General features: G+C 40.4%; 1 protein-coding gene across 2 annotated transcripts in view; it reads right to left on the reverse strand.

The window, feature by feature from the left end:
- Positions 1–26517, reverse strand: part of DNAH5 (dynein axonemal heavy chain 5) — a 253591-nt gene that overhangs the window by 61640 nt on the left and 165434 nt on the right. For both annotated transcript variants that reach the window (XM_075062684.1, XM_075062685.1), the window contains exons 56-65: positions 23791–24022; positions 18769–18883; positions 18303–18479; positions 14840–15043; positions 14248–14427; positions 12314–12451; positions 10016–10151; positions 6662–6978; positions 1159–1314; positions 515–697 (exon numbers count right to left, since the gene is read on the reverse strand). In XM_075062684.1, coding sequence (XP_074918785.1) covers positions 515–697; positions 1159–1314; positions 6662–6978; positions 10016–10151; positions 12314–12451; positions 14248–14427; positions 14840–15043; positions 18303–18479; positions 18769–18883; positions 23791–24022 — 1838 coding nt within the window. The remainder of the gene's footprint in view (positions 1–514; positions 698–1158; positions 1315–6661; positions 6979–10015; positions 10152–12313; positions 12452–14247; positions 14428–14839; positions 15044–18302; positions 18480–18768; positions 18884–23790; positions 24023–26517) is intronic.

Here is a 26517-nt window from a genome sequence, read left to right on the forward strand (position 1 = left end):
TTGTGCAGGAGGTCAGACTAGATGATCATATTGGTCCCTTCTGACCTATGAGTCTAAGTGATGGCAGTCAGAACTTCAAACCAGCAAAGCAAAACATTGTCCTTTAATTATTGCTACTGATTTAAGGAGATTCTCTAACCCTCAAAAGATCATATTTTGCATGGAAAACTTTATTTACAATATATGTTGCATACACGCAAAAAAGAGAAATGTACGTTTGAGAAAGACAGACTAGAAACCTTAATCAGTGGGTAAAGGGAAGACTAAGCAAAAGAGTCAAGACAGATTTTTCAGGATCATATCAACTTTGTTTTACGATTGTGCTTATTTTTAAGAGCTCTCTGAGCAGGGCTGCATCCACGGTTGTTCATAGAGAACTGAAAAGCAGTAACCTTGTAGTATGAGAGAACAGAATAATCAATTTAACTCAAGTGCAACTTGCCCGTCAACACACGCACACATGTATGTTCATTCTAAACCAAATAGAAATACAATGCAATTATTTTCCTCTTACCTGTTTCTCTGTGAGAATGACTCTCCCTAGAAGTTGATCTTCTAGACCTTTCATGGTCACTGTAAAGTCAATAATGGATGTGCGAGCACTAATTTCAGGGGTATATGCTGGATTTGGGAGCTTAGTGGTGAGGTAAAGTCTGAAACCATTCATGACATCTACTTCTCTATCACCAACTTTTACCTTATTACAAAACACAATGAGATATTATGAAACAGATCAATTGAAAAGCACTGATAGTAAGGGTCACAGTCTTACAACATAGTTCAGAATACACAAGTTAATTTTTTCTGCTATTGCATTTTGGAAAGATCTGATTAAAAAGCCAATTCTATATTAAAAATTGTGCAAAGATAATATCCATGCAGTGCCTCAAGCTACTTGTTCAGAAACTTGTCTAATTCTGCAATTTCTGCACAATTATGCATACAATAATTAATTTACAATACAGCACAATGGGGTTTTAAATAGGATTTTCTTCTAATGCTTATAATCCTGTTTAAGACTAATAGAAGAAGAAAAATGCAGGGTTTAAATACCTCAGCTATCCACAAATCCAAACATAAGGCTGTCATAGCTGTACAGAATTAGCATTATTTTAAAATTTGAATTCAGTCCCCTACAGTTATATTTTCTTTTTTTACCTTATAGGAAGAACCAGTTTTGATGAAGTTTTTCTCCAAAACATTATCCAATGCTGGATCAAGCTCTTCCCGGACATCTTCAATCAGCAGTGGCCTTCCAAGAGAAAGGCTGTCCTCTAAGTGGTTTCTAAAATACTTGTGATTCAGATATGTGATCTAGAAATAAAACATGTAGCCAGTATATTATGCCTCACTTCATTATGAGAGCAGTAGTAAAAGAAAATGTTTTAGTATGTTTACTATGGTTATGTTATTGAAAGAGACACTAGCTAAAGATCAAGATCACGGAAAAGGGGTGTGATTTCACAATGTTCAATCTTAGTTGAACTACTCTTATTCTCCATGAGGAGCTGGCTGGGAATTTTTCAGCTCCTTTTTCTGTTGAAAACTGCCAATTAACTGATATTGTGAAACAGGGTCAATTCTGACAAATTTCCCAACCTGAAGAATGTTGAGAAAAAAATTGTACATGTCAAAACAAAACACTGACATTTTATAAACAAAAAAATTCAATTTTTTTAATAGTTTGAATGACTTTTTATTTAGAAATGCGAGCTAGACAAAAAAAGTAAAACAGGTCAAAATCAAACCTGATCAAAATTATCAAGACAAAACCCTTCAAGTTACCTGAAATGAAAATGAAAAATCTGGTTTTTGGTTTATGAATATATTCACAATTTTGAATAGTCAAGGGTAAAACTTCTTTTAACTTCCGTGGGAGCAGAATTAGGCCAACATTAAGCATTTTTGAGAGTCTCACCCCCCCCTCCCCACAATTCATAAACTTGTTCCAAAATTTCAAACACTTGATTCATCACCATGGTACTCCAATTTTGCATCGGTTTAATTCCACTAGAGTAAAAGTGGAATACAGCACTGGTGAATCCAATCTTAAATTTAACTTCTTTCTGTATGAAATGTTTTGCATGGTACAAATCATGCATCAGCTTTGCTTTTTAAGCTTAAAACTCAGCTGCTTTTCTCGTCCCAACAAAACAAGACCAATAATAAGGTAAATCATCACAGTCTAGTTTGTTTGCTCTTGCCTAATTCAAATCCAGTAATACTTCATTAATATCACTAGTTATACAATTGTTACCAGTGTATAAGAGATGCAGAACTTTCAGGTACCAGTTACAGATAAACACAAGGCTCACGCTTGGGAGGTGCGCTTTCTAAATATCCACAAACCTACACCATTAACCATCTTCAAATTCCCCTTAAACTCCTTTGCCACAACGACTACAGAAAACTCAACCATGAAGCCACTGGTATGCTAAGACCACTGCCAACATGCTGATCAATACTATCTCATTGTTTCCTTGTACTCTCCCATCTGTCTGTATCCATCTGATGCCTCTTGTTTTAGACTTACATTGTAAACTCTTTGGAGTGGGAACCATCTTTTTGCTCTGTGCTTGTATAACACCTATCACAATGGGGTCCTGGTCCATGACTAGGGCTCCTAGATGCTACACTAATAAAAGAATAATGATAATAAAACAAAACAACAATAATGGCAATTATTTATTTCCAGTTCAGCAGAAAGCTATGGAACAGCGTGATGCTGTGCCTGATGATTTTTAGTACATAAGCATAATGCAAGGTGAAGTCTGGTCTCCCACATTTAAGAAAGATTAATTCAAACTGGAACATGAGCAGAGAAGGGCTACTAGGATGATCAGAGAAATGGAAAACCTATCTTACGAGAGGAGAGACTCAAAGAGCTTGGCTTGTTTAGCCTAATCAAAAGAAGGCTGAGGGGAGATATGATTGCTCTCTATAAATATATCAGAGGGATAAATAAATACCAGGGTGGGGGAGGAGTTAAGTCCTAATGTTGACATAAGAACTAATGGATATAAACTGGCCATCACCAAATTTAGTCTTGAAATTAGATGAAGGTTTCTAACCATCAGAGGAGTGAAGTTCTGGAACAGCCTTCCAAGGGGAGCAGTGGAGGCAGAAAACCTAACTGGCCGCAAGATTGAGCTTGCTAAATTTATGGGTGGGAATGGTCTGAAGAGACTCCCTACTATGGAATGTAGCCAATCTGCAACTGCTAACAGCAAATATTTCCAAGGGCTAGTGATGGGACACTAGATGGGGAGGGCTCTGAGTTACTACAGAGAATCTGTTCCCATGTGTCTTGCTGGTGGGTCTTGCCCACATGCTCAGGGTCTAACTAACTGTCATATTTGGGACTGAGAACAAATTTTCCCCTAAATCAGATTGGTAGAAACTCTGAGGGCTTTTTGCCTTCCTCTGCAGCACAGAGCATGGGTCACTTGCTGGTTTAAATTAGGGTAAAGAGTGGATTCTCTAAGTGTTTAAATCATGATTTGAGGACTTCTGTAATAGACCCCTAGCCTCTGGCTGAGTTACTGGAGTGGGTGGGCAGGTTCTGTGGCCTGCAATGTGCCTGCAGTTAGACTAAATGATCATGATGGTCCCTTCTGGTCTATCAGTCTATACGAAAACAAACTATGGTATACACATTTTCATCTTCCTAGGGTTAATGGCATCCAACATTTTCCTTGTAGAATTTATCAGGTCTTCCATCTGCACACTAACAGCCACTTTCTTCATTGAATTATGCTTCAAGCAAGCCCACTGAAACCAACAGGTTTGCCTGGTTACAAAGTAACAAAGGGGAGAATTTGCTCTAGTGCTAAATGCTAAATCTACCTAGAGTGTACACTGACTGCATGCAACAAGATGTTAGCAAGAGATGTTCAGAGTAACAAGAAGGGTTTCTTCTGATATGTTAGCAACAAGAAGAAAGTCAAGGAAAGTGTGGGCCCCTTACTGAATGAGGGAGGCAACCTAGTGACAGAGGATGTGGAAAAAGAAAATGTACTCAATGCTTTTTTTGCCTCTCTCTTCACGAACAAGGTTCAGTTCCCAGACTGCTGACTGGGCAGCACAGCATGGGAGAGGTGACCAGCCCTCTGTGGAGAAAGAAGTGGTCGGGGACTATTCGAAAAGCTGGATGAGCACAATCCATGGGGCGCGATGTGCTGCATCGAGGGTGCTAAAGGAGTTGGTGGATGTGACTGCAGAGCATGGCATTTTACTTTGAAAAATCATGGTGATTGAGGAGGTCCAGATGGACTGGAAAAGGGCTATGGTAGTGCCCATCTTATAAAAGGAGGAGGAGGATCGAGGGAACTACAGACCAGTCAGCCTCACCTCAGTCCTTGAAAAATCATTGGAGCAAGTCCTCAAGGAATCAATTCTGAAGCACTTAGAGAAGAGGAAAGTGATCAGGAACAGTCAGCATGTATTCATCAGGGCAAATCATGCGCTGACTAATCTAATTGCTTCTATGATGAGATAACTGGTTCTGTGGATGAGCAAAAGCAGTGGACGTGTTATTCTGTGACTTATAGCAAAGCTTTGATAGGTCTCCCATAGTATTCTTGCCGGCAAGTTTAAGAAGTATGGGCTGGATGAATGGACTACAGGGGATAGAAAGCTGGCTAGTATCAGGCTCAACGGGTAGTGATAATGGCTCCATGTCTAGTTGGCAGCTGGTATCAAGTGAGGTGCCAAGGGTCGGTCGTGGGGCCAGTTTTGTTCAATATCTTCATTAATGATCTGGAGGATTGTGTGAACTGCACTCTCAGCAAGTTTGCAGATGACAGTAAACTGGGAGGAGCGGTAAATACACTGGAGGGTAGGATAGGATACAAGCGACCTAGAACAAATTAGAGGATTGGGCCAAAAGAACCTGATGAGGTTCAACAGACAAGCGTAGAGTCCTGCACTTAGGATGGAAAGTACTTAGAGGGTAGCCGTGTTAGTCTGGATCTGTAAAAGCAGCAAAGAATCTGTGGCACCTTATAAACTAACAGACGTTTTGGAGCATGAAGCTTTTGTGGGTGAATACCCCTTCGTCAGATGCATGTAGTGGAAATATCCAGGGCAGGTATATATATGGCAAGAGAAGCAAAGCTGAGATAACGAGGTTAGTTCCAATCAGGGAGGATGAGGCCCTGTTCTAGCAGTTGAAGTGTGAAAACAAGGAGGAGAAACTGGCTTTGTAGTTGGCAAGCCTCAACGTCTTTGTTTAATCTGAGCTGAGGTGTCAAATTTGCAGATAACTGCGAATGCTCAGCAGTTTCTCTTTAAAGCTTGGTCTCTGAAGTTTTTTTGCTGCAGGATGGCCACCTTTAGATCTGCCATAGTGTGGCCAGGAGGTTGAAGTGTTCTCCTACAGGTTTGTATATTGCCATTCTGATATCTGATTTGTGTCCATTTATCCTTTTCGTACAGACTCCAGTATGGCTGATGTACATAGCAGAGGGCATTGCTGATCTATGATGGCGTATATTACCTTTGGTGGACGTGCAGGTAATGAATCGGTGATGGGTGGCTGATCTGGTAGTCTGTGTGATGTGTCGCTGGTATAGCTATGTGGCAGATGTTGGCATCGAGGTTTGTTGCATGGATTGGAAGATATATATTGTCATCATAAATTTGAAATAGTTATGTGTGAGAATGAAGGCACAGAGCTCAGCAGCAGTTGTGCTGTGGCAGCATCAGGGATACTTCCTGACAGTTGTATTCCATCTGTGTGTGGTAATGTTTGTGTAGAGAGCCTCTACATCCATGGTAGCTGGATGGTGTTCTGGAAGGTCACCAACGCATTGTAGTTTCCTCAGGAAGAATCCCATGCAATGCTACAGACTTGGACCGAGTGGCTAGGCAGCAGTTCTGCAGAAAAGCGACTAGTGGTTACAGTGGACAAGAAGCTGGATATGAGTCAACAGTGTGCCCTTGTGCCAGTAGGGGCATTGCAGTAGATCGAGGGATGTGATCATTCCCTCTATTCCACATTGGTGAGGCTCATGTGAGTACTGTGTCTAGTTTTGGGCCCCACGCTACAAGGAGGATGTGGAGAAATTGGAAAAAGTCCAGCGGAGAGCAACAAAAATTATTAGGGGGCTGGAACACATGACTTCTGAGTAGAGGCTGAGCAAACTGGGGTTGTTTAGTCTGCAGAAGAGAAGAATGAGGGGGGATTTGATAGCTGCTTTCAATTACCTGAAAGGAGGTTCCAAAGAGGATGGATCTAGACTGTTTTCAGTGGTACCAGATGACAGAACAAGGAGTAATGGTCTCAAGTTGTAGTGGGGCAGGTTTAGGTTGGATATTAGGAAAAACTTTTTCACTAGGAGGGTAGTGAAGCATTGCAATGGGTTACCTGGGGAGGTGGTGAAATCTCCTTCCTTAGAGGTTTTTAAGGTCAGGCTTGATAAAGTCCTGGCTGGGATGATTTAGTTGGGAATTGGTCCTGCTTTGAACAGGAGGTTGGACTAGATGACCTCCTGAGGTCCCTTCCAACCCTGATATTCTATGATTCTATGATTCTATGCAATGTAGGTAGTATATAAACTTTATAGTTGCTAGCTACAACCTGAACCCCCCAATTAACCAAGCATTTCGGCAGCTATGTAAGAGCTGCTACGGGGTATAAAAATATCTGCATTCAAGTTACCTGAAGTTCATTCTTGGTTTCCTTATTTTTAATCCAAATTTTGCCCTGAGTCTGTGGATCAATTAACAAAGGATAACGAGCTGCTTTCGTGGCAATAATTCCATTCTGTATGGATAGGTCATCATTTGGCAATCCTTGGAGGTTCCACTCACTGATGGTCGGAGCATCAATCAACATCTCTGTAAGGTTTAGGTTGTTGCCAAATGGGATTTTCCGGGTTTTCATTTCCTTTTGCCAATCATTTAACAATAGATTGCGGAACTCTTGGTTAAAAGGACCGGAATATGATAGAAAAGCTGTAGCCAGCAATACATCTCCTAAAAAAAAAAAAAAAAAAGCAAGCACGAGATACTGAAACACTGTGACAGCTTTGTTAGGGTAATACATGTGCTTGCAGGAAACAAACAAGAGAGACAGACAAAGCTTCCAATGGGAGCTACAGCAGGATTTATAGTGTAAGGGCAGATTTATTTGCTTGACTATGCTGTGTGCAAAATATCACTGAAAATGTTTTTTTTTCCTAATTCTAACCTTATGATTTTATTGAGACTTTGGGACTATTTAAAAAATCTAGCTTTTCAAAAGTGTTCTGAAAATTTCCAGTGTATCATACCAGCAAGAATCTGTTGTCTGGCTATAACAAAAGAAGGACAGGAGACATTTAATTAGGCCGCAACTTAATTATTAGATGTCTGGGACTACCTGGCAGATAAAAGTGAACAGTACAGGTAATCCCATGTTTATTCCATAATTACCTGAGGGGCTTCCACCAGCTCCCCCTATTTTTCCATCCAGGTCTCTCCAGTAAATCCATTGCCAGGATCTTACCATCCACCCCCCTCATAGGAGGGTCAAGGTGGGCTATATGAATGGGGGGTTGGCTCCATGCCATACCAATCATAGAAGTCTCCAACTGTCCCCCATTCATTCATTTAACAAACACCTCTTTTGAAGTCTTTTTCCAAGCCATTTATCCGGTCACTGTATACCTTCCCTATGGAGTACCTGCACTGGTCATCCGCCACAAGGAAGCAGCAGCAATTAGTTTGGCTGCCTCCAAGACTGCTCCATGTAAAACAGAGCTTCCGGCACAGGGCTGCCCCTTTTCAACCCTGCATTCCTAGAGGGTAAGTCAGCAACCACATGTCCCCTTTTGCAACAGTTTTCATCTCCACCCCCTCCCTGCCCCCAGCCCTAAAGCACTGGTCCCTTCATTCAGCCAGCCAGCCAAATACTTCCCACACTTAAAAGTACAGGAGGGTCACACTCTTGTCTTGCTTCTCCTAGTCATTAACCTTTAGCCTCGGTGTGGGGGAAGGTCTGGTGCTGATGGTCTCTGTCAGTTTTGGGAGTTTTCCCCTCTCCCTGCTCTGCAGTGGAACACTGAAAAGCCAGGGTGCAGGAGAAATAGCCCAGGCAGGAGGCAGCAACAGCACAGTGTCTATTGTTGGCAGGAGACTGGAAGAGCGGAGTTTTTCTCCCAGTCACATCCTTGCTCAGTGCAGAAAGCCCAACCTAGCCCGAGAAAACAGGGAGTGTGTGCACAAAATACTGCATCCCTGGGAACATCTACACTGCACACTCAATCACTGCAACATGTAGAGTGCACATATTGCACATACACCCTACCACAGGTATAAATAATAGCACAGATGTTGAGGCACTGCTTAGGTGAGCAAAGACATGCCAGAACTTATGGTATATATATTACATGGGGTCTCTGCATGCCCAAGCAGTGTCTCTCCCATCTAACTGCTATTTTTAGCAGTGTTCATCTCACTGCCTCCCTGCTGCCAGAGCATTTCCCCACCACAGTGGAAGGCTCCAAAAGTGGGTGCTGTCTATCATTTCCACACTGCCTCCCGCTGCCAGACCCTGACACTGATGCATATAGCTACACAACACAGTGTGGAAGCAGCTGGCTTTTCACTTTGGCACGTAGTTACCCACGCCCCACATGCCAGAGCTGTAACAGTGTAGACATAGCTTCAGTATCTCTTTCAATAATGGGAGTGAAAGCAGAAAATACCCTTATGTTTTGATATATTCCAGGCACCCATGTTTTGATTCAACAAAAGGAACATGTTCAATTGTATCCATGATTTTTCTAATTCCACAGCAGTTATCTACATGGCATGCTAATGTAATCATTAAGATTTGTGATCTCTGTTGGACAAGATCTAAACTGTTCAACCCACATTTTTACAGTGGATATATACATTTATTTTCCAGCTCAAGAAGCAGGGGCTTGGGTATTTGGAGCATAAGGGCTTGAGTTCATTCCCATTAATTTCCCAGTGGCCCTGGCGCACATCATGGCCACTGTTACATTCTATGTGGCCATGAATGTTACATGTTATCATAAGAAAAATTTAACGCCTGTGAAACTGGTATTTTTAAAGGTGGTTTATATCTCCTTGCATTATTTGGATGGTATCGTAGATTCAGAGCTTTGATAGACACTGAAGACCAAATCTAGTCCAAATGCCCAGCAAGAATAACAAAACAGTTAACTATAAAGTAGTTAAAAGTTATTTCCACCCAGCAGTGCAAAGTACAGAAATCAAGAAAATAAAAAAGTGAGTTCAACCTTCACACAATATAGTATCAGTCCCCAAGTACTTGTCTCCCACCATCAGGATTCCACCAACCACCACACTAATATCCTCCAACACTATCATGTTAGTTTACAACCAAGACTAGAAGGCTAATGACTCTTTTTAAATCAAAAGTTTAGATTCTGACAAATTATAGCAACAGTATTAGTAGATGAAATTTTTTTAAACGATTATCATTGTGTAGAGAGAAACTGATGAGAAATAGTATAAATATATAGAAGCAAAGTGGTCAACTTTCAAAGTCGTTTATTCCTTATAATTTTTACAGTATAGAAAAATCTATTTTTAATCTCAAAAACCACAAATTTACCAGCAGAATCTGAAAAAGGTTACTTACCGCAAATATACTTATAACTCAAAATATTCATTGGAAAATTGTCCAAAAAGTTATTCTATCCTTGAAGAATAAGTAGTCTAAGTGTGGGGAGGATACACTCTATTATTCATACAGAACAATTAATCTCTATTTCAGGCACAAATCTTAACATCTTTAGCTATACAAACTATGCTGCTTCTGTAATAGTCATCATTCACATGTCACCCTCTACTAGCTGCGGCCAACAGATTGTACTTCCTAATATCACTATACAAGCATGAAAGCATCATGAGTTACCACTAGTTTCATATGCTGTACAAACTATTTTGTACCTTACTATGTGCATCTTGCTTTTATGTAGTGTTTCTCAGTCAAGGGGCGAGTTCACAGTAAGCCTGTATAATGAAAAATTATTCTTACCCACAAGCCTCTTAGTTTGCGCAGCAAACTCTTTACTCTGTTCAGTCCATCTCTCTTTTTCACCTGCTAGACCACTTATAAGACTGGAGGCTGTTTGCATCTTATGTCTGCAACGTTCTGCATCGTCAAGCAAAGTCTACAGACCACACAAAAAAACACTTATTGGAAGTGGAAGGAAAAACCTAATTTTAATTAAACCCTTAATGGCATAATGACTCACAAATAGTACTTTAATATTTACTGCATTACCATATACCAAGTATCTTAGCTAGGGTTGCGTGTCTGTCACGGAGGTCACAGAAGTCATGGATTCTGTGACTTTCTGTGACCTCTGTGACTTCTGCGGCAGCTGGTACTGGTCACCTGGGCAGCCCCTGGGCCAACAGCAGTTTGGATGTGTGGGAGGGGATTCTGGGCTGGGGCAGGTGGTTGGGGTGTGGGGTGGTGCACTGGGGGCGGCTTCCCTGGCTCCCACCAGCATGTCCCTGCAGCTCAGAGGCAGAGGGGCCAGGGGGTTCCACACATTGCCTGTGCCTGAAGGCTCCACCCATGATGTTCCCATTGGCTGCGGTTCCTGGACAATGGGACCTGTGGAGCCAGCACTTTTGGCAGGAGCAGCACATAGAGCCCCCCTGACCACTCCTACCCCTGGGAGCTGCAGGGACATGCGGAGCTGAGTAGGGAGCCTGCAAGCCCTGCCAACCTTCCCCACACCCAGCAGCAGCAGGGGGCCCGGGCCATGCACTGCCCCCCACACCCTCCTCCCTCCCTAGCATCAGCAAAAATCCTGGACCGCATGCCGTCACCTGCCTCTCCCCCAGCACCAGCGGGGGGCCTGGGCCACCCCCCCCCAGCACCGGCGGCATCCCCAGACCGCCCCCCACAGAGCACCCGTGGCCTCTCAGTCCAAGTTTTAGTTAGGAGTATATAGTAAAAGTCATGGACAGGTCATGGGCTGTGAATTTTTGTTTATTGCCCATGACCTGTTCATGACTTTTACTAAAAATACCCATGACTAAAACGTGGCCTACGGGGGAGGGATAGTTCAGTCGTTTGAGCATTGGCCTGCGAAACCCAGGGTTGTGAGTTCAATCCTTGAGGGGGCCACCTAGGGATCTGGGGCAAAAATTGGTCCTGCTAGTGAAGGCAGGGGACTGGACTCGATGAACACACACTCATCCCAGTGGCTCCTGGTCCCTTCCCCTAGTGGACAACTCTATGGCACAGGTGCTGTGTGCAGGATCATGCACTCTGGGTCCCACCTGTGGCTGCCTCAACCCAGGATGGAGCTACTGAGTCAAGCTGGATGGTTGAGCTTTCTCTGCATCTATGAGGGCAGCCGAATCTGCAGTGCAGAGCAGCTGGAGCAACACAGACCACAGATCCATCGTGGGAACCCCAGGGCTGGAACAGGTGGGAGGAGTCCAGGGCTGAGGAGGACTTGAAGAGATGGTCCCTAGAAGAGGAAGATCCCATACCACTGTGCAGTGCAGGGAGCTTCCATCTGTGCTCCTGGGGATGGGGATGCCTCCTATATGTCATTGTGCCTGGTATAGGAGGGACCAAAGGGGACCCAGCTACTGCCCCCGAGACACTGTCACAAAATCTATCTCTGGATGAAAATTTCAGGCAGTTCTGACAACCCCAGGGAGACTCTCATATGTAATTCCCCCTCCCCTGCATCATGTGCTTAGAGTGACCAGAAAGCAAGTGTGAAAAATCAGGACGGGGGTAGGGGGTAATAGGAATCTATATAAGAAAAAGACCTTAAAATCGGGACTGTCCCTATAAAATTGGAACATCTGGTCACACTACATGTGCTTGACCCTAAATACCCAAACCAGCATCCTCTGGCCTTTCATTAGGAAAACTCTGGTTGTGCCCCTTCATAGGAGCCTTTGAATTTTGTTTTAATTTTTTTACTGTATGCATGTATGTTAAGTGCTGGTGAAAGGTGGGTGGCAACAGCCAGCCTGGGAGCTTAAAGTCCACAATTTCAAATGTCTGTGCACAGAAGTATTCACATATGCATGTAACAAATGCAGTGTTCAATGCATGAAGCTTTGTGCTACATACACAGTGGGTTTTAATGAGGCAGAAAAGTGGGCCAGGAAAGTATGTGAGAAAGCAAAAAAAAAAAAAGATAGATGTCCCCCAAAAATTCAAATTTTGTTCCCTAAATTCTCCATTTCAAAGGATAATAGTGAGTTTGAGGAGATGCACTGTATTTTGTGGTTGTATAAACAGTATCAATGACTAAAACAGTCAAGGAATATCTTAATGTAAAGAATACTGCACCTGTTTTTCCCTCATTGCTTTTTCATACTCTGCCTGTACAAAATCTAATTCAGCTTGCTTATCATCCAACTCTGCTTGGGCTTTCTGCAGATCTACCATGGCAGTGGCAAGGCGATTCTCCTGGACTGCCAAATTAGCCTACGAAATATACATATGCAAAGCAAATCACACACAGAATGTTTCAAAGCATTTGGTATAAAGCACATCTCAATTAAAGCTTCATAGCATTATATTTAAAATCTAAACTGCTCTGTATTATTTGAGCTATCAGAATCCTTTCAATTTCAATTGTCTGACAGACTGAATTCTGCTACAATTCTCAACTGCAATTCTGTGGTAAAACACTTCGCAGGAGGGGATAAAGCATTTCACTCAGATGACCCTCCACATTTTCTCAGACTACATGTGTGTGTACAGAGAACACATTTCTGAATTCAAATATAAACATCACAGATCTATAGCTATTCCATGCTCAGATCATGTCCTTCTAATTCCTTCTTATTGAGTATCAATCTGTTCTTTGAAAGGCCTCAAAGTATAAAGGAGATAATCAACCATCTCTACTAAAAGCCAGTACTACAGGTCATGTATTGCCCTAATTTATGACACAAATCTCATGCTTATATTAAGAGTTTTGTGAATGTAGATAAAGGATCATAGGTAGGTCAGGTCCTTGGCTTTATGGTTTGCCCTGCTCCGTCAGCAGAAAGCAACTGGAAAATGGCCATATATGGGGTAGCTGGGGATTCTTTTGACATAGAGAGTTATGAAGCTAGCAGAGACAGCTCCACACCATTCACTCCTGGGCCCCCTCAATATAAGAGCAGCATTGAGATAAGACAGCCATGCCTTGCACTCCTGCAACAGCCAACTGGAATCATGGTTCCTAGGAGGCCACTCCTGAGGGTGTTGGTAAAATTAGCTCTCAAGCTGCTCCAACTTATACTGGTGTCCAAACCAGCTCTAAGGAAATGTCCCCAACATTGATATTATATTTTACAAAATTCCAGATTTTACTAATTCTGGAGGCATTTGGTTAATTATAATTTACTCTGTTTTGCATGAAGTTTGTGTTTGCACCTACAAGTCTCATTGTTAGATAAATAAACACTTCAACTGTGAGTAAATCCAGGTGTGTTTATGAAAAGGTAGATGTTACTTTCGAACATTTCTCTCTCAGTACATCTATCTGAGAACAGAAATGGCATGGGCAAATGCCCAGAAAGCACTTCAACTCTGTGGAAATGGCAGTTTGAAGTTTCATATTTATTGTGTAAGTGATTTTCAGAACTAATATGCTTAGTTTATAAACAAAAAAGGAATAAATATTTCTAACTGCCTGCCCTGTAAACTGCTCCTTGAAGCTGTAAGTAACTGGGTTCTTTCCCTCTGCTGACTCATTACCAGTCATAAAGGTTCTGCAGGCCTAGTTATTCCCTCAGTGCTACCTGTATAGCTCCTTCATTAGTCACTCTATGGATACACAAAAAATGGATGCAACAGAATCCAGTTCCCTATGCCATACCCGTTTCAGTTCTGCAGTGCTTACAGGCATCAAATGTGGTCAGAATAACTTTTTTCCACCCAAGTGAACAGACATGGCTAAATATACACAGAGAGCAGATTCTGTGAATAAGATAGAGCTGTTCTACTTTATTAAAAAAGCATTTAGAGAAAGAGAGCCCATAAGCCCCAGTTCAATAAAGCATTCAAGCACATGCTTAAAAGCTTTACTAAATCAGGATGGACTTACGCATATATTTATTGTTTAAAAATCCACAACTTGCTGGGTGAGCCCTCTTGTGGAATTTTTGATTTTGTGGTGGTGAGTTCCCTTAGACACATGCTGGAGTTAGTAGTTTGGGATTTGGCCCAGTGGGCACACAAAGTGTTATTTAGGAAAACCTCCCACTGGCTTACCAATACAGACTTACCTTTAAGGGTAACACTTCTTTGTTGATAGAAAAAAATGCAGCCATGGCCTTGGTCCATGAGCAGAGGCCAGACACATTCCCACACACTCGTTTTGCTGTCTCAATGTTATAGTCTACCATTTCAAAATAAGGATTCAAAAGCTCCACAACTTCTTCATTGATTGTATCTTTTGGGAATTGCTGGAGACATCATGGAGAGAACAATTTAGCAACACTGTATTACCACACATCAGTCAGTTTCTCCAAAGGTGTTTTAAAAAACTCACCGACAATTTATTTGGCATATCCTAATTTGTGAATGGCCTGTGATTTAAGCAAATAGATAACATAACTACTCTCCAATGCTTTAGCAAATTATCTGCAATGAGCCCAATCCTACAATCCTTACTTAGGCAAAACTCAGATGGGAAAACAACAGACATTTCCTTTGAGTGAAAACTGTACGATTATGCCCAGTTTTTGTTTCTTCACAATACAATGGGTTGAAAACCTCTAACTTTTCAAGTAAAATATATAACATATACTTCTTACAACATTTGCTCTGCTGCAGCCATTAGAGAATTCATTTTTCTCTTCTATGTTTTTAAAGTACCTGCAGGTTCTGTAAGAAGTTTCCTGCTGTCATCAATTTCAGTGATTCCTGCCACGATGGGATTGTGCAGCTTTTCTCCTGGTCCACTTTCACATTGTTCACTTTTCTCTGGAACAGCAGGAGCACGCAGTCCATAATACGCATGATCAGATGAGGAGGTCGGCCCAGTGTACGGACAGTGGCAATGTCTGCAGGTTTGATTGTCTATGAAATCGAGAGGAAGGAAAGGGATTATCACTGTTGTTGCTGTAAATCATGTTGTCCATCTCAAAGACACTCATATAAAAAAACGATGGACACTCACATTGAATCCATCCTACAGGCATAGGATCTGTTTGGAAAAATTAATCCAACCTACGTATCCATAGCAAGTTTTTAATTGTTAAATCATGCTCAAGCAGAATAAAACTAGAAAGGTCCAGTTCTGAAAGGTTTTAACTGCTGCCTCTTGTAAGCTACTAAGTAATTTCTGCTCAGCAGCACCAGGTAGGCACTGAGCAATTTTCACAAGTAAGCCTGTTCTGAGGTATGAAAAAGGAGAAAAAGCTCATTCAATAACTTAAGTTTAGTTACATGACGTAATGTTCTTGTTTGCACATTTTACAGAAAGGACAAAGGGACTGTGATTTGTGCTAAAGAATTTTACATTTTTAAAAATTATTTATGTAAGACCACAATGTATCTTCTCCACTTAATAACAGTCTTGTCATTTAAAACTAACAAGTCTTGAAGTTATGACGAATAGGCAGGTTGACTAATTAAAGGTCACTTAACAGCTAAGAAACCTGGAAATGAATCAAGTATTGCAGTACACATTTCTCTGTGCTGCCAGCAAAATTCCATTAAATTCTTAGTAAATAATTTAAAATTCTCAAGTCCTTGTAGACCATAATATGCCAGGTTATTATAATGAGAAAACCAATATGTGCAACAATCACAACTGACAAGCAGTGTTCTCTGAGTCAAAGGAAATTGTGGTCTGAAATAATGTTAAAATAATTTTACATACATATTTATTCATAAGCTTGTTAGCTCCTGCTTGTGTGTCTTTTTCCTATTGAAGCTGTCATGGGAGCAGTTATAGCACAGATGAAGCCAACTTAGTTCTTTCTCAGACTGAGAAAACAATAATATCCTCATGGGAAATTGTCATCTGTATTTTACAGAGTATAAGTGTCTATGTGATGTATTTGACACCTTTACCCAGAGTGAAATTTTACATGCATTATTTAAATTTTATATCTCAGATGATATTGGAATTTATTTTACAAAGATTATATTGTCAGTTAATATTAGTAAAACCAGGATAGCTGCATTAAAAAAATAGCTGTCAAAGAAATAACTTGCTTCGGAGATTTATTTTTGGTCAATCGCAGAATAAAACAAGGAACAGAGTATAGGGTAGAAGACAAATATACTGCAGGTAACTGAATTACTGTGCATTAACTCCACTGAGGCCTTCTGATGATACCATAAACTTTGATGGGGTAGTTTGAGCAGTTTATGCTCAACTCCTGCAAAGAATCCTAGCACCATAATTCTGTTTTGTTTTACATGGTACTGTACCTAATAGCTGGATCTTAGTTACAGATCCATGACTTGTACATGCTATCACAGCATTCCAACTGTCTCAGTCACACGCTACATTGCTGTCTTCATCTTCATTAGGCAAGGGAACTAATGTGGATCAAATATGTAAATACTGAAAACCTTCACATATTAGAATGGAAACCAAACCATTAGAAAGTTCCTGTTACACCTTCCTTGGCGCACAGATCTTCTGAAGAGGTAGTCAAGATAACTTGGAGCCCCATCCCCCTTTACAGAGTTTTTTATGGGAAGGATTTTCTTCAGGGGCATCCCACTTATTTATATCTTTGAGTGTGACCAGAGGCTTATTATTTCACTCTGGTGCAGAATGATTGCAACCCCAAGTCTTATGATCAGTTCTGCTTTAAAAGGGCACCTTGGAGTTTACATCTCAAAATGTACTAAAGTGTTCTGACATCTTAGTGTGCACAAAAGCCACTACTCTTATGTGAAGAATAGAGAAGGCCTCTCAAATCACCTTTTCATGAAAAATCAGTCCTGCCAGGCCAATATCATCTTCCGCCACCTCCCTAGAAGAGCAGGTAAGAGGAAGGAGGGGTGTATTCACAGGAATAATGTACCTTAGTGAGAAAGGCATTTGGGGGGAAGGCTGCTCAACAGTTAAGGAAAGCATCTGAAAATCTGAATACTTCTCTGACATGAGTCTGCAAACCTAGAGGTTTTCCCATCACCAGTCCATACCTTCCACTTATTGCTTTGCTCTTCAAAGACTGTCATTTCCCACTCCAACAGCTCTCCATTATTAGATTAACAGGTTTCAGCAATGGGAACTGAAGTTATTCTCCATCAGAAGTTCTTTGCTGCGTTATTATTTATCACTTTACATACTAGGGTAAATGCACCCTGAATTATACAGTGCAAGATCTAAACCAGTGATTCTCGGACTGAGGCTCGGGAGCCACAAGTGGCTCTTTAATGTGTCTCCTGCGGCTTTTTGCAGCACATATATGAAAACACTGTGTGATTTAATTATTAACCGATCTAAGTTATTAACCAGTCAGGATGCTTTTACTATGTTATTAACTAATTGTAGAATATGTGGTCAGTCATTTTGCTGTGACAAGAATAGTGAATTAATTCACATTACTGTGGCTCTTTTGGGTAATGTTGATTGCTATTTTGGCTCCTGAACCACTGAGGTCTGAGTATCACTGATCTAAACTAAACTAAAATGGGACTTTCACTCCCAGTGATGCACAATGTAAAGTCATGGGCAGAAACAGACATTGCCACTAACAAGAACATACAGCACGAACTACTCCATTACAGCGTGAACACTTCACAGCAAAGATGTCTTTTGGAGTAGTGTCTGAAGCTGGAGACAAAAGGAACATGGGAAAACTAGTGGCAATAGTGTTTCCAGGTACTAGAGACCGGACAGAAATAGTCATGAAGAAGGAGGCAAAGGGAGTAGGACAGCAGTAAACTTGGGTGTAATATACATAATAGGACAAAATATAAGACAAGAGGGAAGAGACCTGTGTTAGGGTGGAATAAAGCAGGTTTACACTCTAGTCACTGTCTATTCAGCAGTGTTTGAACAAAATACCAGCAGTGGCATTAGCTGGTTACCAGTATGATATCAAAACCAAGGACTGGAGTCGCTTTTACATATGCGAGTTGCAGCGAGTTTAACATGAAAAATCACAATCAGTATTTAAGTGCTGAAAGCATTCCTTTTGTTGTAGGATTAACTAACTCATCAGCACATTGAGTTTGACCAACATTTATGAGATAAAAGGGAAATGTTTGTCAACAGGTAGGGTATGTGGCTCAACTTACCAGCCTACTTTCTATGGAACACATCCTCTGAAAATGGTAGACCTACTTCTCCCTGTCTTTTAATACTGACCTTTAAAGCTGCCTCTGCCTCTTCTAAAGCAGGCTTAGCAGCCTCCAACTTTTCTTCAGCAATGGCTTTATCTGCTGAAATGCTGTCTACAATAGCCTGGGCTTTATCTTTCACCTTCTGTACTTCAGCTTTCACCTTCTCAGCAGCCTGTGCTTTCACAGTGACTTCTTTCAAAACCTAAAAATGGGAAAAAACACGAACAGCAAATATCAAAGAAAATACACTGCTGAAAGAATTTTGTTACTGTCTATTAATTTTCAGTGTAAAAATCCATCTGTCTAATTTTATGTTCATAAACTATTAGGATATTCAAATAAGGATATTACATTTACTATTGTCATGCTATACCACAGCTCCCTTTTTAACTCCTAATTGACTCCTCTTTCTTAAATTATTCCTTGTCGATGAGACATTGAAAGAAAGCACAAGAAGTTAAAGAGCACTGCATGTACAAAGCTATGCCTACCATGTCAGCTTTTTCATTAGCAACCTGAAGCTCCTTTTCTTTAACCTCCAGCTCTTTGCTTAGAGTAGCCACTGATTCAGATGCCTCTTTCAATTTCTCCAATCCAGTATTCATTCTACAATTTAAAATACAAAACAAATAGCATAACAGGTTCCTCTGCTATTTTATAATTCTCCTTTTAAAATTATTCTACTAAAAAGATGAATATGAAAGCTGCTGCCAAAAATTTTTCATGTCAAGGAAATTGATACAAAAATTGTCATCGAAGTTTTCTGTTATGTAATTTTCCACTATTCTTGTTTATCAGAAATGGGTGTTCCACAAGTTAAACAGGAATTTTCTATTAAGACAATTCAAATCGGGGAAAAACCTATGGAACTCTGCATGCACACACTGACTAAAGATTGCTGAATATTAGGGCTGTCGATTAATCGCTGTTAACTCATGCAATTAAACTCAAAAAAATTTATAGCGATTAATTGCAGTTTTAATTGCATTGTTTAACAATAGAACATCAATTGAAATTTATTAAATATTTTGGATGTTTTTCTACATTTTCTATAATGTCTTTAACATGAAAGTTGAACTTACATTATGTACAAAAAATAACTATATTCAAACATAGAACAATGTAAAACTTTAGAGCCTCCAAGTCTACTCAGTCCTACTTCTTGTTCAGCCAATCGCTAAGACAAACAAGTTTGTTTCCATTGATGGAAGATAATGCTGCCTGCTTCTTATTTATGATGTCACCTAAAAGTGAGAATAGGTGTTCGCATGGCATTTTTGGAGATGGCATTGGAAGGTATTTACATGACAGATATGCTAAACATTTGTATGCCCCTTAATGCTTCAGCCACCATTCCAGAGGACATGCTTCCCATGCTGATGATGCTCATTAAAAAAATAATGTGTTAATTAAATTTGTGGCTGAACTCCTTGGGGGAGAATTGTATGTCCCCTGCTCTGTTTTACCCACATTCTGCCATGTATTTCATGTTATAGTAGTCTTGGATGATGACTCAGCACACGTTCATTTTGACAACATTTTCACTGCAGATTTGACAAAACGGAAAGAAGGTACCAATGTGAGATTTCTAAAGATAGCTACAGTATTCGACATAAGCTTTAAGAATCTTCCAAAATTTGAGAGGGAGGAGGTGTGGAGCATACTTTCAGAAGTCTTAAAAGAGCAACACTCCATGCAGAAACTACAGAACCTGAACCACCAAAAAGGAAAATCAACCTTCTGTTGGTGGCATCTGACTCAGATGATGAAAATGAACATGTGTCGGTACACACTGCTTTGGATTATTATTGAGCAGAACCCGCCATCAGTATGCACACATCCTCAGGAATGGTGGTTGAAGTATGAAGGGACATACAAATCTTTAGCATATCTGGCATGTAATTATATTGTGACGCCGGCTACAACAGTGCTATGAGAACACTGGTTCTCACTTTCAGGTGACATTGTGAACAAGAAGCAGGTAGCATTATCTCCAGCAAAGGTAAACAAACTTTCTGTCTGAGCGATTAGCTAAACAAGAAGTTGGACTGAGTGGACCCATAGGCACTAAAGTTTTACATTGTTTGATTTTTGAATGTAGTTATTTTTTGTACATAATTCTTCATTTGTAAGTTCATCTTTCATGATAAAGAGATTGTACTACAGTACTCATATTAGGCAAATTGAAAAATACTATTTCTTTTGTTTTTTACAGTGTAAACATTTGTAATTAAAAATAAACAAAGTGAGCACTGTACACTTTGTATTTTGTGTTGTAATTGAAATTAATATATTTGAAAATGTAGAAAACATCCAAGAATATTTAAATAAATGGTACTGTATTATTGTTTAACAGTGTGATTAATGGCACAATTAATTGCGATTATTTTTTGTAATTGCTTGACACAGATCATTATGGCTCAAGACCAAAGAGTGAATGGTAGATAACCACATAAGGGAACACACAGCCTGTAAAAGGTGCTTTCCTCATTTCTAACTAAAAGCTTTTCTCTACAGTAATTCTTGAAACTGTGAAATTAACAATTACTTTACAGGGAAGTCAGTTAAACATAGCATCCAACTTTTTGAAATCATTTCTCATTTGTGGTTCACCCAAAGAAGTCTGATTTTCAGAGGGTGGGAAGCATTTTCCGATAATTGGGATCCTTAGAAACATCTCACAGTGGGACACTGAAAAATTAAGGCACCCAATCACTAGGCATTTATTCTAGCTAGAGTTTCAAAACTACCTTGATCCTGCAACTTGAATTATGTGACAACAAATGAATGAATGAAACATTTAATTTCTAGGTTGTGTGACAGACCAAGGCCAGTTGGGTACAGCAGAATAGCAGAAGGCAGATATAGTGGCCACTGGATTAACAGTTTGCTGTTCCCTGATTGATGAGAGCACGGGCTGCTCCAGGCTAATGAAAACACCTGACTCTAATTAACCTGCAAAGAGTCAGGTGAGGCCATTCAGTGAATGTGACCACCTGACTCTAATTAAGGCTCTGCTGATACTATAAAAAGGGCTCACTCCAGTCAGACAGAGAAGAGCCAGGGAGCCAGAGGAGAGGAAGTGCGGTTGAAGAGCTGATTACTGAAGACACCCTCAGACCATCATTAAAGGAGCCCTAAGGTAAGGGTGAAGAAGGGAGAAGCAGGAGAGCTGTGGGGAAGTGGCCCAGGGAAATGTAGCAACTCAGGCAGTGAAAGGTTGGCTCCCAACAACTGCTACCATAGGGTCCTGGGCTGGAACCGGAGTAGAGGGCGGCCCGGGTTCCCCCAACCCACACTACGAACATCTCTGGGAGGGAAGTGCCCTGTCAGGACAGAAGCTGACTGTGGGAGTTCTCTCACCAACCTCCTTGCAGGCCTATGCTGAAAAGGGCTCAGTAGACTGTAACCCTGGCCCTAGAGAGAGAAGAGCTACGTGGAGGGTCACAGTGAGCCACTGAGGCTAGCATAAACTGCCTAGAAGCGCAGGACCCACGGGAGTAAGGTCAGAGTTCTGCCACAGTTGAAAAGCCTACATGAACAAATATTAGAAGGCAATGCTCAACCAAAGTGAGTCAAAGAATGGAATGGCTGTAGAGCAGGCTGGGAAAATTCATAGACTTTAAGGACAGAAGGTACCAATAGGTCATCTAGTCTGACCTCTCGTATAACACGTTTCACAGTTACCCCTGTCTTGAGCCCAATTACGTGGCTAATGCACATGTTCCAATCTTGGCCTGAAGACGTTCAGAAATAGAGAATTCCCTACTTTGTTTGGTTAATCATCCTCTCTGTTAAAAATTTGTGCCTTATTTTTAAATTGAATTCGTCTGGTTTCAGCTTTCGTGCAATGGTTCTTGTTATGCCTTTCTCCACTAGATTAAAGATCGCTTTAGAACACAGCATTTTCTTCCCGTGAAGGTCATCAAGTCACCTCTCAATTTTCTTTTTGAAAAACTAAACAGATGGAGCTCATTATGTTGCTCTGTAAGGCATTTTCTCCAGCCCCTAAATCACTTTTGTGACTCTTTTCTGACCTCTCGCCAATTTTTCAGCCTCCTTTTTAAATGAGGACACCAGAACTGTACTCAGTATTCCAGTCCTGGTCTCACCAATGCCATATATGCCATAATGCAGAGATAAAAATCATCTCCCTACTCCTATTCGCTACTTCCCTTTTTATATATCCAAGGATCTTGTTAGCCCTTTCACAAGCCATTAGACATCATAGAGGACAAAACTCAACATGAGCTCCCAGTGCAATGATGTGACAAAGTTGCTGCTCTTTTGGCAAGCTGAAAATGTTAGGTTTCTTGCCTGCTGGACAGGAAGATACAGGAAGGCTTAGGCAGCGTGAATCACCAAACACAGCAGCACAGAGCTGCCAGTCAGAGGACAGGGTGGCTGCCAGGACTGAAGCAAAGAACTTTGATACTTCAGATATAAGAAAAGGAGAGGATGAGTAGAGCAACAGAATGGAGCTGCCAGGTCAATGGCAGGCTAGGGACCTAGATGTTGACAACCACTAAAGCCAAGCCTTGGAAGATGTGCACTGATCTGTGATCTGTGGTGGCTGGGAAGGTCAGGGATTTGGTCTGGCCTTGTGGTTTTAAAAGAGCCTAAACTTTACCAGAAAGACAAGATGATAGATTCATTTGGCAACCAAGCCACCATATGCACTATAGTAAAGTAAGCTACCGTCTGATTCCTTGCTGAAGGTGTCCAATACTGGTTGCAATCTATTTAATTGCAAATTGTAGACTGGTGCTGCAGGCGCCAAGGAATTTAATTTATACATCATTCCCTGATTTACACACTATTTTAAACATATTTAAATATGAACTGTAGAGACTTGGTTGATTTAAAAAACATATTTGAAAATTATCTGGATCATATCAAACCACTTTGTTGGGTTTTCTTGAGTAGAAGGTCCATCATCCTGAATCTGCAGAGGATATACTGAGGCTCTTGGGCCATGAAAGCAGAAAAATGCATCAGAGGAATGAGAGATGCACTCTAGAATTCATAGAAAGGTTAATACCCATCTCTTTCACATAAAACAAGATGAGATTTTAACAAGAAAGCACCCTTCTGATAAACTAGATGTTCTTTTGAATGTAAAATCATACCACATGTATGTGTTCCATTGCTCATGTGAAAAATACGGAAATAAGAGCTTACTGTGCAAAGTGATGTCGTTTATGACTGAATTGCTCTGAAAAACAAACTAAGATTCACATGTTTATTTACCTGTTAAGTACCACTTACATTATTTCATTGTTATAGATTTAAATACTCTAACTTGTAGGCCAAAAAATGGTCCTAATATTGGATCAAATTATATTAATACCCATAGAATGAAAGAACCGAGAGGCAAATTCAAATCCAACATCAGTGTTTTCTTTATAAAGAGATCAGAATCATCAATTGAGATGACCATTTATTGCCATGAGCTGTTCTGTACCCATTTGGGGGAGGAAAAAAAAGAAAAAGGAACAAATAAGGCATTTTACCTATTGGCCAATGTCTTCACCTCAGCGTGCTTTTCTTTGTAGGTAGCTTTATATCCCTGAATAAAGGATAGGTAGGATTTTGGAGTCACATGTGCAGAACGTCTATATCTCTGGAAGTAGTCAACACACTTCTCTGCTACCCCATCCTGGAAGGAGCCCATGCACTGCACCACCTCCTTCTTGGTTTCAGAGGTGCAATCAATTTCATATGAGGACAGGAAGTGTTCAGATACTTTAGAGAAAGGAAAAAAAGGTTGTGAACTAACCCATTTAAATTAGTTTCTTACATGCAAATATTGAAGAAAACTTCTATGGCAGCATGCAGTGTGTCAGCAACATCATGGAGAAGACTTTTACCTAATTTACCTAGCAGGTCTCAAAAAGCCACTGAACTCAACATCATTTTCTGGAGCGTATGTGAGCTGAACAAGTGGCATATTTTTAAACAGCTATTTATTTATATGGGTCCACTGCAAACACGCATTATACTATCTGCATCAGAGTGCTGAATAGATCAGGCAACACTTGTTGGCTAAAGACATCTGCAAGTACATTCTTCACAAAGGGTTCTGGCTATCTGAGACACAGCATATTATTCTCTTCTGCACATCTGCCTGGAACTCTAGATATTAAGAGTCAACAAATCTGTTTTAAAGCTGTGATACAGGAGGGGCTTTCACAGAAACGTTTCAATTGACTTGAAACAAAACTTTTTTCAGATTTTTTGTTGTGATTTCACCATTTTTCACCCTTTGTGGGTTTTTTTTAATTGATCAAATTTGAAAATGAAATGCCATTTTGAAATAAAAAGTCAAGTCAAATGAAACGTTTCAAAGAAGTTGAAACAAAAAATGTCAACTTTTCAGGGTTTGGGTGGGTTTTTTTGTTTTGTTTTGTTGTTTTTGTTGTTGTTGTTGCTGTTGTTGAAACTATTTGTCAAATTCAACCTGAATTCACAAATAGTTTTGGAGCCCCCAAAAATGCATTTTTCAGCAAAAAATATATTAGCTGAAAAAGTTTTGCCAAACTCTAGCTGAGAGCCTGCAATGCTATCTGTTAGGCAGCTTTCATTAGCACCATTCTAAAAACAAACTAAACAAGTGGGGGACGTTATATGGTAAACACTGATGTGATACCTCAGCTTTCCAAAATACTTAGGAAGTGTATTTGTGTGAAAGGTTGGTCACTGACAATTAAGCTCCCCAGATGGCCTGGCTAAGACGCTACAGGTTATGTGGTGATATTTTGCTTTCACCAAGCCCTATGGCCACTAAATAAAGCTTCATTCTACTGACACTACCCTCAGAGACCACTACTGAAGTTAGTGGTCGCTGCTAATAGGGAGACACTCCTGATCACTAGAGTTGGTAGTGTTCATTTCACATAGGCATTTGAGCAGCCAACATAAGAGCTCTTAGTCACTTCTGATCTTGCTATTTTCAAATCAATGACTTAAAGGTAAAATATTCCATATCCCAGCACCTAATTCCTGAGCCATCCAGCCCCCCACATGTAGCAATCACCACATTCCACCTACTGTGCTCAGGCCATATGAGAGAAAGAGAAAGAAACATGCACTTGTACTTACACAGCTAATCCAGAACTCAGCCTTCTGTGTTTGTCTTTATCTAATAGTCCTGTTCACAGACAAAGTGGGCACTGACACTGTACAACCTTGGCTTACGTATTTGTCAGTTACTGTTTGAACATAAGTCTCCCACAAATGACAAAGTTGCATTGAGTTTGTTATCCTCTCCTTCACTCTGTTGCCATATGTTCACACAGGGACGCCTTTATTTTTTCACATTTATTCTCAATAGTACGGGTTGGCTTTTACCAAAATGAACATTTAGGGTGAAGTTACCCGTGTGAAAGGGATCAGGACACAGCCTATGTCCCACTTAAACCCTGAAAATGCAATATACGACAGGTATAGGCATTGTGCCAGTGTCCTGCCCAGGATTCCTTAGTTCCCAGTTTTCAGAACTGCTAAGGACCCTTAGCTCCCGTTAACTTCAAAGGGAGTTGTGTGAGTTCAGCATTTCTGAAACTGAGGCTGTTACTCTAAAAACTCATTGTATTGCTCATGTGGTTAAATAGAGCTATCAACTCTGCTTATTTTGAAAACTTACATTGTATTAAATCCCTTTTATTCCAACTCATAGGTAGAATATTCATTTTAATTTTGAATTAAAACTACCATCCTCACTAGTTTTGAATCTATTCCCTTCACTCTCCAAACCCTACATCATCATCCACCTATTTCCTGCAGAAGAGCCTCTAGAACATTCCCATTAACTACTAACTTAGCGAGAAAGTGAGCACTCTATAATAAAAGTTTTCTTCAGAAACAATCGCGTTGAAGATAATTTCATTAAAATATACTCATTTATGATGTTAATGATATAATTATCCTCCCAGAAGAAAAAAGTGCAACCAGCATAATCTTCACATTTCTTCCTCCCATGTGGGCTAATTATTCTTTTGTGGCTTATCTGCTAAATATACAGACACTCTAATAATGTTTTGGGAAGAATTCCCTTCTTGGCTGGTTTCAAATGTGTGGGTTTAATTTCTTTCTTTTTTTCAGTGTTTCCACATCAGGACTTTTTCAGGTAAGGTTCAATAATATGGAATGTTTTTAAAATATTATCAGGTTACTTAAACAATGGGTTGAGAAATAGATTTTACTAAATGGTGTTCTGATATTTTTCCAGTCAATTTATA

Source organism: Chelonoidis abingdonii, chromosome 2 (genome assembly GCF_003597395.2).
Source record: "Chelonoidis abingdonii isolate Lonesome George chromosome 2, CheloAbing_2.0, whole genome shotgun sequence".
NCBI lineage: Eukaryota > Metazoa > Chordata > Testudines > Testudinidae > Chelonoidis > Chelonoidis abingdonii.